The sequence below is a fragment of the Hyperolius riggenbachi genome, chromosome 12 (assembly GCF_040937935.1).
Source record: "Hyperolius riggenbachi isolate aHypRig1 chromosome 12, aHypRig1.pri, whole genome shotgun sequence".
NCBI lineage: Eukaryota > Metazoa > Chordata > Amphibia > Anura > Hyperoliidae > Hyperolius > Hyperolius riggenbachi.
Genome location: NC_090657.1, coordinates 140,107,042 through 140,119,655, shown reverse-complemented (window position 1 = coordinate 140,119,655; position 12,614 = coordinate 140,107,042). Strand labels below are relative to the sequence as shown.

The following is a 12,614-nucleotide window of genomic DNA, read 5'->3' as shown; positions in this document are numbered from 1 at the left end:
TCAAAGATAAAGGGACAAACATCTGCTTTGGTGAACGACACATTCAAGTTAAATGAGCCATCAATCAGAAGAGCATCCAGTATTCATCAAAAACTCAAGGTAGGATGGGCATTGCTCAAACTCAATACTACAGCATCACCAAGAAAAACTATTTATACCAGACACGACATTGTGTCCATATGATGCTATAGGCCTATTAAATGGAACAATCCACAAAGTGGAGGTGTGTCACTTGTCCACAGGTTTCACACAAAAAAACAAAAAATCAGGGAGCTACATATAACAAGGCACCTCCACCAAGTGAAGTTCTGTCCCGCAGGGTTTTTCCTAAAGTGGACCTGAACTCTTGCACAGGATACAAGTAAACCAGAAAGAAATGCACCCTGTGTGTTTTAGAGAAAAGAGCCTGCCTATCCCCCTCATCCGTAAGCAATAAGTGTAATTTGAGCTCTCAGCTCTGTCAGCACAGAAATTCAGCAGTCCTCGGCAGACAGATAATATGTAAACACAGGATGTTAACCCTTTCTCTGCTTCCATGAAACAAGGAAGTAGACATACTGCACATTTATTGCAGGAGTTCTGTAAGCTTTAACAAAGAAACGTTTTTCTAAGGTTATTTTATCTTTTAGAGCAGAGAGGAAAGTTTGTATATTATGATTGGTTCGGGGCTCTCCAACATGATACAGAAAATCGGTCAAGACTATACTAACATGAAAGTTAAATAAATGAATACATGCATACATACATACATACATACGCAGAGCACTTAAAGAGGAACTCCAGTGAAAATAATGTAATAAAAAAAGTGCTTCATTTTTACAATAATTATGTATACATGATTTAGTCAGTGTTTGCTCATTGTAAAATCTTTCCTCTCCCAGATTCACATTCTGACATGTATTACATGGTGACATTGTTACTGTGGGCAGATTAAGGAGCTGTTGCTAGCTGGTCTGGCTTTAACAGACAGCTGTAAGCAGCTATTTCCTGTCTGAACATTGTTACATTGTGGCAGTTTGCCAGGAGTACCGTACGGTACCAGAGCCTCTTGTGGGAGGGGTTTCAGCACAAAATCAGTCATACAGCGCCCCCTGATGGTCTGTTTGTGAAAATCATTATTTTTCTCATGTAAAAGTGGGTATCAGCTACTGATTGGGATAAAGTTCAATTCTTGGTCGGAGTTTCTCTTTAAGGTTTTTTTTTAAGCGCTTAAGTTTTTGTTTTTTTTTACATTGTATTGTCACACAGAGCACTTTCTATTTTTAGTTATAGACTACTTTCAGTAGTTTTGTAGAATATGATTTTGGCAGTAGAGGAAGACACTGCTTTGTTACAAATCATCATGTTAATTTAGAGGGATACGGCTATGCCATCTACAAGGTCATTTACCTTCTGGGGTGCTGGGCTCAGAGGAGCTGCTCTCTTCTCCATCAGACCCCCGCATCTGCTTGATGTTCTCCACCTCTAGCCAGAAATCATTCATGGAAAGGGGGTCAGAGTTTTTCCTGGAGCTCATGTCTGCTTGAGGCTGATTCATGTTGCATGGACAGGACTGCAGGCTGTGGGAGACAAGGACAGATGCAGGATAAATGAGGAGAAGAGACAAAACACGATATTTGCAGAGGGATCATACAAAATCCAAGGCGTGTTTGAATATGTAATATGCAGTTCTTGTAACTCTAAACACATTACTAAACAGAAGAAACTGGCATGGACTGTGCCGAATGATCAAGACAACTTACTGTACATACAGTACAGACCAAAAGTTTGGTCACCCCTCATTCAAAGAGTTTTCTTTATTTTCATGACTATGAACATTGTAGATTCACACTGAAGGCATACAAACTATGAATTAACACATGTGGAAGTATAGTACATAGCCAAAAAGTGTGAAACAACTGAAAATATGTCATATTCTAGGTTCTTCGTAGTAGCCATCTTTTGCTTTGATTACTGCTTTTCACACTCTTGGCATTCTCTTGATGAGCTTCAAGAGGTAGTCACCTGAAATGGTCTTCCAACAGTCTTGAAGGAGTTCCCAGAGATGCTTAGCACTTGTTGGCCCTTTTGCCTTCACTCTGCGGTCCAGCTCACCCCAAACCATCTCGACTGTGTTGAGATGTGGTGACTGTGGAGGCCAGGTCATCTGGTGCAGCACCCCATCACTCTCCTTCCTGGTCAAATAGCCCTTACACAGCCTGGAGGTGTGTTTGGGGTCATTGTCCTGTTGAACAATAAATGATGGTCCAACTAAACGCAAACCGGATGGAATAGCATGCCGCTGCAAGATGCTGTGGTAGCCATGCTGGTTCAGTATGCCTTCAAATTTGAATAAAAGCCCAACACTGTCACCAGCAAAGCACCCCCACACCATCACACCTCCTCCATGCTTCATGGTGGTAACCAGGCATGTAGAGACCATCCGTTCACCTTTTCTGCGTCGCACAAAGACATGGTGGTTGGAACCAAAAATCTCAAATTTGGACTCATTAGACCAGTGGAAATCTGTGCTTTGGTCTGATGTCGATTCGTTGTGTTCTTTAGCCCAAACAAGTCTCTTCTGCTTGTTGCCTGTCCTTAGCAGTGGTTTCCTAGCAGATATTCTACCATGAAGGTCTGATTAACCTGCTATTAACCTGCGATTTCTGAGGCTGGTGACTCGGATGAACTTATCCTCCGCAGCAGAGGTGACTCTTGGTCTTCCTTTCCTGGGGCGGTCCGCCTGTGAGCCAGTTTCTTTGTAGCATTTGATGGTTTTTGAGACTGCACTTGAGGACACTTTCAAAGTTTTACCAATTTTTCGGACTGACGGACCTTAAATTTCTTAAAGTAATGATGGCCACTCGTTTTTCTTTACTTAGCTTTTTTCTTTCCATAGTACAAATTCTAACAGTTTATTCAGTAGGTCTATCAGCCGTGCATCCACCTGACTTCTCCACAACGCAACTGATGGTCCCAACCCCATTTATAAGGCAAGAAATCCCACTTATTAAACCTGACAGGGCACACCTGTGAAGTGAAAACCATTTCAGGTGACTACCTCTTGAAGTTCATCAAGAGAATGCCAAGAGTGTGCAAAGCAGTAATCAAAGCAAAAGAAGAACCTACTTTGAAGAACCTAGAATATGACAGACAGTATTTTCAGTTGTTTCACACTTTTTGGTTATGTACTATACTTCCACATGTGTTAATTCATAGTTTGTATGCCTTCAGTGTGAATCTACAATGTTCATAGTCATGAAAATAAAGAAAACTCTTTGAATGAAAAGGTGTGTCCAAACTTTTGGTCTGTACTGTATGTAGCAGAGATGAACAATTTTATCCTACATGACTTCACGAGTAAGCAAAGTCATGTCTGAAAAGTAAAACATATTCGTACCAAACAAGCAGACAGGGTCCGTGGGAAGTTCGCTTACTTGTGCTTCACGAGGAACTTCACGTTACTCCATACTTTCGCCACTTGGATCTAGAAGGAGGAAGCTCAAGTAAGAGAACTCCCACTGACCCTGTACTCTTCTTTGGTACTGATATGGTGCAGAAGTGCAGTAGCGTAGCTTAGGGCCGCAGTGCGAGTTTTACATCTCCTATGGCTACTTCACTGAAGTGTGCTGTTTGGGAGAATTTGGGTGTTCAGAATTAATTAACAAATTCAAACACCACCAATTATGAGAATGCCACATTTAAGCCTTTAAGCTCAATAAGTGTAACAATGTCTAGAAAAAAAAACAAATAGTGCAGATATCTTGATGATAAAACAGCCCAAATTGTAAGTCACACATATAGCAAATCAAAATGGTCAGTCATAATAAAACAGTAGCAGTGAAGTCAGTAGTAGTCTCCCACATCAGACAATTGAACAAACATTTTGAGAAAAGAATAAATAGCATAGCACATTCCCATCTTGTAATGCGATAGAAAAGTAATGAGAAAGAAAAGAATGAATAGGGCACCAAATAATTGCCATACTAACTGAAAAAAGACCATGAGGCTTAGTTCACCGTGCTCAGTTGCTTTGCAAATAATTCTGTGTATCAACTCTTTGCCCATCTAATTCTATGGGCCTGTTCACAGTACTGCATTGTAACGGATCACTGTATTTCTCGCTGCATGCAGGCTTTATATTAAAGTCAATGTCCAGTCTCTATTGCAGTTCACGCAATAATAGCGCATGCGTTATGCAATGGAGCACTGTGAACCTAGCCTCATACCATCGAATATAGTATATTTTTATATGCTGCGGGTAGCTATGACTACGAACGTAGTCACTGAAGCAACCAGATTGGAAGGTGGTCAGGGGATGTAACTAGAAATCACTGGGCCCCCCTGCGAAACCTTGGATGGGCCCTCCCCCCTCCTCCCTCCTCCTCCCCCCGCTTTATGCACAGGAAAACTGAGAACCAAGGTTATTAATTTGGCTAGTGCACACTTGAATGTGTTTTCCCCATGCTGATAAAAACTGACAGCAGTGAAGCACTGCATGCATTTTCTCTATCATTCTGTGATAAAACGTGCATGTTTTCACACATACAGACACACACTGTGTGCAAAAAACGCATACAGAAAACCAACAGATGAGTGTGCCCCTAGCCTCAGCTTATTGCACTCACTATGTCCATCTCTGATGGAGCAGAACTGGCTCTGAAGACTTCTCCAGCATCCCTACAGTACAGACAGCGCAATTTGGGAGGAATATAGAGGTTGGGGGCTGGGTGTTGTACACAAGAGCCTGCTGAACACTTAATAGGGACTTTCAACAAATTATACAAAGTTTTGCAGATTTGTAGTGGCTGAGCAGATGTAGTCAGGACAATTGTGCAGAGAGCAGAAAGTTTTTTCTCTTTGAGCCCTTCGTTTTCAGTCTCTCAGGACAGGAAAAATAAACTCCTTCCCCCACGGGGCCCCCTGTGGCTTCTGGGCCCCTCTGCGGCTGCATCCCTTGCAGGGTCTATTGTTATGCCTCTGCAGGTAGTGGTTGAGTGTATAAAGGCTGAGAAATGTTTATTTCAAGATTGGATCCAACAGGGGCAGACTAGTAAATGTTATTTAACAACCTCTGACACTTATTTTGCCAAACTGTACTAGGCAGAGTTTTTGTTGAAAGCAGACCTCAAGTCACGTGATAAAAAAAAAAAAAATGTACCAGTGCTGCTATCAGTAGTAATTACAGTCAGTATAAATAATCAAATGAATAAAGTATGACTAAAATGTAAACACTGAACCCTTGTATCAGAATCCTTTATTTCGCCAAGCATGACTGGGTCCCACCCGGAATTGGGTTTGGCACAATACAGAGCTCAAGTAGAAGATGGAGATAAAAGGAAAGGTGCACACATGAAGCTAATACAGCCAAAGAAAACACATACAGTATAAGATTTCAAAACATGTATTTATTACATGGGGGAAGGTTTTGTTTTTATTTCCATCCTTCCTGGTAGCTCAGTAAACCACAGGGGGGAAAAGTGAGTTTACACAATACTTGCTAGCGAATGCAGAAGAACGACTCTCTCCCATACCTCTCTCTCCTCTCTTTGTTTAGCCTAGTTTACACTGACATTTTTCAAAGCTAGTAACACCCAGTCCTCAAAAAGCATTCAGGTGAAATTGTATCTTGGCAATGTGCCAGTACACAAGAGTATTTCAGCCATGGTGTTAAAGTTAATACAACATGCACGTCTCAGGTTGATTGCCAATACAAATGCATGTAAACAAACATTGTGCATAAATGAATGCAAACTCATGTGAATGGGGAAAAAAAATACAGACAGACACTTAAATGTCCATATAGCTTTGTACACGGTAAATGCAGGGCCGGTTGTAGCCTTTTTGCTGCCTGAGGCAAACTTGTAAAGATGCCGCTCAAATCTCACCCCCCCTCCGATTTGGAACGATTGCACAACACCCAAACATTTTCACCCTCACCATAGTAGGTAGCCAGGTATAGGTGTCTGCTGTATAGGGTAGCCAGGTACAATTGCACAATTATAGGTAGCTAGTGTAATTGCCCCCAGTATAGGTAGTATAGTTGCCCCAGTATAGTTAGCTGGTATAGTTGCCCCCAGTATAGGTAGCAAGTATTGGTGCCCCAGTATAGGTAGCATAGTATAGTTGCCCCCCCCCCCCCCCCGTATAGGTAGTATAACTGCCCCAAATAGGTAATATAATTGCACTCCATATAGGTAGCCTGGATGGGGTAGCAGCCAGGGAGGGGGGAGCAACGGGCACAGTGGTGGGGAGGGAGGGGTCAGAACCTCCCTCAAGTTCCCGCTCCAGCTATTAGCGCACCGTGTGTGTGTGTGTCAGGCAGCAGGCAGGGAAGTAGACTCACCTCTTCCTTCCACATTCCAGGTGCTGCATTCCACAGCTCGTCTCCTCAATGCCACCCACAGTACTTGCAGAAATACAGTGGGCGGCATTGGAGGAATTGAGGAGCTGTGTGTAACTCAGCAAGGAAGGAAGAGATGAGTCATTCCTTCCCCACCCGCTGCCTAACACAGAAACACTGTGCTAATAGCTGGAGGGGAGTGTGGACAGGGGGGATACCCAGGTGAGGGAGAAGGGGTCTGACCCCCCTCCTCACCGCTGTGCCGCTGCTCCCCCTATCTGGCTGCTGCCCCCTACGCGGCTAGGCAGGCGGCGGCGGTAAGCCAGGTGGTGGCAGGCCAGGCAGGCCTGGCCACTGCCAGAATTCCACCTCGTGAGGAAGACGCCTCACTTCGCATCATGGGTGGGCCAGGCCTGGGTAAATACATCGGTACGTAGTTAGTTGGGCTGAAAAAAAAATAAAAAAATAAAAAAGACATTTGTTTGTATTGTTATACAAGTACCATATGTTGAACTCTAAGGTCTTTATTCCACAGTTGACTGAACTGTTCGTCTGTTGAGCAATTCAGCCGCCCAGCTTCTGGCCACAAGAGTTAAGTAACACTGCGCATCAGGTTTGACACATGGTGACAAAAAACAGTCTCATATTGCGCCTGAACAGGGCAAGTCGAATTTAGCCCTATAGCCACATACATGCATAAAAAAGGACTGTGGACAAAAGGGCATCAAAAATAGCCACTAGGAGAAAAGTCGGTAAAACTACCAATATTCTATTAGATAATTCCGATCTTTACCAATATTTTATTATGACCTAACCTTACCCTAATACAAGCTCTCCCTCTCGATGCCTAGCCCTAACCAATCCGCTCTGGGGAAGCCAAACCCTAAAACCCCACCCCAGGTGGTGTTTAACATTAAGACACCGCTGGTGATGGCCAACCTTAAAGAGAATCTGTATTGTTAAAATTGCACAAAAGTAAACATACCAGTGCGTTAGGGGACATCTCCTATTACCCTCTGACACAATTTCCCCGCTCCTCGCCGCATTAAAAGTGGTTAAAAACAGTTTTAAAAAGTTTGTTTATAAACAAACAAAATGGCCACCAAAACAGGAAGTAGGTTGGTGTACAGTATGTCCACACATAGAAAATACATCCATACACAAGCAGGCTGTATACAGTCTTCCTTTTGAATCTCAAGAGATCATTTGTGTGTTTCTTTCCCCCTGTTCTCATGCACTGAAGTTTCAGGCTGCTTGTTTCTTCCTGCAAACAGCTTTGCCCTTGTCTGTAATTCTTCAGTATGTGAAAGCCCAGCCAGCTCAGAGGACGATTTATCCAGCTTGTAAAAGATAAGAGAGAAGAGAGAAGCTGCCCTAAATAAACAATACACAGGCAGTGTGCATAGAGGGGCCTGGAAGGGGGAGTTCATAGCAGAACCACAACACTGAAGAACTTGGCAGCCTTCCAGACACAGGCCGACAAGTCTGACAGGGGAAAGATACATTGATTTATTACAGAGACAGTGATAGTATAAAGTGCTGCAGTAAGCCAGAACACATTAGAATAGCTTTTTGAACTTGTAGGATGATAAAAAACAGGATGCAATTTTTGTTACGGAGTCTCTTTAAAACCACCCCTGGCAATCCCTAACCCTAAAACCCCCCTGACAATGCCTAACCTTAACCCCCCACACCGATACCCAACACTAAGGACTGTCCCCTGCCAGTGGCTAACCCTGAACACTCCCGCCTAACCCTTTCCACCGATATTTAAACACTACCGCCTATACCCTTTCCATTATTTTGGGCACCACCATAGGCGCCTATGTTAATAGCAGCAATAAGCCATAACTTGGGGGCAATGGGACCGCCCACTATGCAAATTGCACCCACTATGTGTAGTGGCAGCTAACAGAGGGTGGCACCAATGCCCGCTATTTTATCAGGCACCTATAGGGCCTAAATGGGAGCTAATTGTGGCAATGAAAAAAGTCATTGTTTGTTTGTTTTGCAGCTGAATGAAGTAGATTTTACATCAGTCTGCCATAGCTGCTGTTTAGAATTCTATCCTTAAAAATTCATAAACAAACTAAAAATACCACATTTGGTTCTATGTCACATAGAACCAAATTTGGTATTTTTAGTTTGTTTATGAATTTTTAAGGATAGAATTCTAAACAGCAGCTATGGCAGACTGATGTAAAATCTACTTCATTCAGCTGCAAAACAAACAGAAGTTCTGTTTACCATTACTACTACACACAATTAAATATCCCAGATGTTCATTTTCCACTCAGGCTTGCTTTAAGGGTTCAGGCGTAATGCTAGGTGAAGTTTTGAAGGTTTAAAATTAGACAAATTTAATCTAAAGAGAATCAGCCTTTGCAAAATGCTTGCTTCTTAACGTTTCACCTTTGCCTTTAAAAAGGTTTGCTTTAGGAAAGCAGACAAACAAATACATAATATGCATAATATTATACTGGTTGAACTCGATGGACGTATGTCTTTTTTCAAACAAAATAAATATGTAACTATGTATGCAGAGAAACTTGTTCCTCCTGCTTTTGGAAAACAGAATTTAACACTAAACTTTATTAACTTGTGGCCACTACTACCACAGCTTTGCTGCTGGATACCAACAAGGGCCGGGCCGAGGCAAGAAAGGCTCCAGCCTCAGGGCGCAGTGTAGGAGGGGGCGCACAACTCACTCGGCTATCATTCCCCTATTATGTTTGAAGAAGAGAGAAAAATAAGAAAAGGGGATACTTTGCAGTCCTGCAAGCCAGATAACTAGAGATTAAGGTGTTGGGGTGGTTGGGGGCCCTAGGGCACCTCCTAGTCTAACAGCAATCAGTGTGTGATGGCTAGGGTAGGAGGGATGGAGGAGCACACTTGGTGTCTTAGCCTTGGATGCTGGAGGACCTTGTTGTGGCTCTGGATACCAGTATACAGATTACAGGCAGGCAGCTTCAGAAAACGCCCCATAAACGGAATTTATGATCATCCCACCATGGCCATGCACGAACCTCCCAGATGTGCATGTCACTGTTAACCACACTACCATTCGCCCTACCTCTCAAGCCCGCTGTCTGGGTGTCACCCTGGACTCCGCACTCTCCTTCACTTCCCACATCCAAAACCTCACAAAGTCCTGCAACTTCCACCTTCGTAACATCTGTAAGATTCGCCCTTTCCTGACCTCTGCCACCACCAAACTCCTCATCCATGCCCTCATAATTTCCCGCCTTGACTACTGCAATGCCCTGCTGTCTGGTCTCCCTATGACCCGAACAGCCCCACTGCAGTCCATCATGAATGCGGCAGCCAGAATTATCCACTACTCCAATCGCTCCACCACGGCAGATCCCCTCCTAGAATCCCTCCACTGGCTTCCTATCCAGTCCAGAATCAGATTAAAGATACTGTGTCTGACCTACAAATCTGTCCACAAAACTTGTCCAACCTACATTTCCGATCTTACTCAGAGGTACACACCTAGCCGCTCACTCCGCTCTTCCAAAGAACTTCGCCAAACCGCCCCCCGCATCACCCAGTCCCATGCACGACTCCAGGACTTCTCAAGAGCTGCTCCAACACTATGGAACTCCCTACCTCCACCCATTAGGGCAGCCCCCTCCAACATCTTCAAGAAAGCCCTCAAAACTCACCTTTTCACTCTGGCCTACTATCCATCACAAGTGCTCTAAACCTACAGCTGAACTCTGGTCCCCTACCTTTCGTGTCCTTACCTCTCCCTCTAGATTGTAAGCCTTTGGGCAGGGTCCTCCTTTTGTGTCCTACCTGATCTTGCACCTCCATTACTGTGAACCCATGCTAGTGAACCTAACTTGCCTAATCTCCCTGCTCCATCCAGTGACTGGCTAAGCATTACCTTGTACTCATACTGTGCTGTGTGATCTGGTTTTCTATTATTCCTGTATTGTCATATTGCTATATGTCACCCCTAAATATTGTCTGTAACCTAAATTAAATGTTCAGCGCTGCGTAATATGTTGGCGCTTTATAAATTCAATAAATAATAATAATAATAAACTTTATCACTGGATAATGTTCCTATCAGCATTCAGAGATCCATAAATTGTTAATTTTTCGGACATGATGCATATGTCATTGCTATTTATGTGGCTTAGAAATATACCAGTGGAATGCAATGCTGCATTTGATTAGTACATTTCCAAGCTATATGAAATTAAATATTTGCATCAACCCAGAATTATTAGCACCTCACTGACCATCTCTATCAGTTTTGATATCCTCCTTGGCAATGGCCAAGGGGGGCTGGGACTCCTCCAGCGGCATCTCTGGCGCTAGTCTACTTTAGGGGACCCACCGCAAATCCCCATAGAGAATTTGAGCTGTGCTGAAAACTGAAAGAATTTCCGCTTTCAGCTCGTTGAAAACCCTTCAAGTCATATATCTATGGAAAGCTGAGACTCTGCTCTAACGAATGATGCCACAGTCGGTGAGCAAAAGCTGAAGCTCACCGCGTAGCAGGCACCGTACTCTGTCGGCTATCTACACACATACACACAGCTGTATTGTTATTTGTAAACACCGGTGGGGTTAACCCTCACCACCCCAGCAGCTGGCAGCTGTAGTGATCAGTGAGGACAACTTACACCACGGCCTTTGAGATGATCCACGACACCATGTTGCTGGCTGGCAGGGGTGCCCTCCTGGCACCCTGGATCCCGTGGTGTCCTGGCCCAGGGAAGGGTCACGGGTGATGATGATTCTGTCGCTTGTGGGGTATGCCCGGTCCCGGGGAACTATCATACGTCACGGCTCCACTCGCCAATTCTCCGGCTTCAGAAAAAGAAATTTCTCCCACGCCCCCAGCTAACAATCCCTCCAATGAGGAGGGAGAAAGATATCAGCAGCACAGAACTAAGATGGCCGACGGAGCCGCGATCGCGGCCGTTCGGCGCCTCGTACGCGGTCAGTTTCAACTTTTGCTCACCGAAAGTGGCATCATTCGTTAGAGCAGAGTCTCAGCTTTCCATAGATATATGACTTGTGGTGTTTTCAACGAGCAGAAAGCGGAAATTCTTTCCGTTTTCAGCACAGCTCAAGTTCTCTATGGGGATTTGCGGTGGGTCCCCTAAAGTAGACTAGCGCCGCATCTCTCTCAGTATGCAACGCTGCTTGAAGAGAGAGTCAGGAGACACTGGGACAGGGCTGAAGAGAATTCCTGGTACCGAGGAGAAGAACTTCAACACACTCCAATTGCAATCACTGGGGGCGGGCACAGAAATCAACGCCACGACTGCCTGACAACGGACAGCTTATTGCCCATGAAGTTGGGAAGCTGGACACCACCCTCCCCTTTCTCACTATGTGGACTTGCAATCACTCATGGTGTGTGGTTTCATTTTTTTTGTGTGTGTGTTCTTTTTGGGATTTGTTTTAATATATGTAGGTAGAAAGAAAAAACAAAGTCTTGTAAAAGTAATACCTTTTAATGGCTGACTGATAATGGTAAATTATGCAAGTTTTCTGGGATCTGGCATATTTCCAGGTGTTAGCTGAAGTAGGTAAATAGTAAACACACGTAGATGGCAGTTGTGCTGGTTACTGTTTAGCAGTTAGATGTCAGGTGATCAGCAAGCTGGAGTCAGTGAGCTCATGCAAGCACACATGAAATCTAGCAGGTTTCTAAAGCTCATGAAGCCAAGTCAATCATGTTACATAAGGAGTCATAAATCTCATTCCACAATTTAAATCTTCTGTTAATGTCTTAAACATTTTCATGAATTTGTACTCCGAAATATTTCTTGCTTGTTCATTTTTGAAGTGTCAAGTATCCACAGTCAGTGATGGTCTGGGGTGCCATGTCAGCTGCTGGTGTTGGTCCACTGTGTTTTATCAAGGGCAGGGTCAATGCAGCTAGCTATCAGGAGATTTTGGAGCACTTCATGCTTCCATCTGCTGAAAAGCTTTATGGAGATGAAGATTAAAACAATAAAAGGCTTGAACTACTTCAGTTGTAGTTTAACGAATCTAAAATATATGAAAGTCTCATGTTTATCAGTACAGTACAGAAAATAATGAACTTTATCACAATATGCTTATTTTTTGAGAAGATCCTCTATATATATATATATATATATATATATATATATATATATATATATATATATATATATATATATATATATATATATATATATATATATATATATATATATATATATATATATATATATATATATATCTCATTCCCAAATGAAAAATAGTTATGAGTTAATATATACTTGATAAGTTGTAGTGT

The 12,614-nt window shown here is 43.2% G+C and overlaps 1 protein-coding gene across 8 annotated transcripts in view; it reads right to left on the bottom strand.

The window, feature by feature from the left end:
- The window catches only part of ARHGAP40 (Rho GTPase activating protein 40), a 209,621-nt gene that overhangs the window by 68,358 nt on the left and 128,649 nt on the right, over nt 1-12,614 (bottom strand). For 7 of the 8 annotated variants that reach the window (XM_068263552.1, XM_068263555.1, XM_068263557.1 and 4 more), the window contains one exon: nt 1,390-1,559. In XM_068263552.1, coding sequence (XP_068119653.1) covers nt 1,390-1,559 — 170 coding nt within the window. Of the gene's footprint in view, nt 1-1,389; nt 1,560-11,798; nt 11,919-12,614 lie in introns of those variants that run through there. The other variant, XM_068263554.1, reaches the window with a different exon arrangement.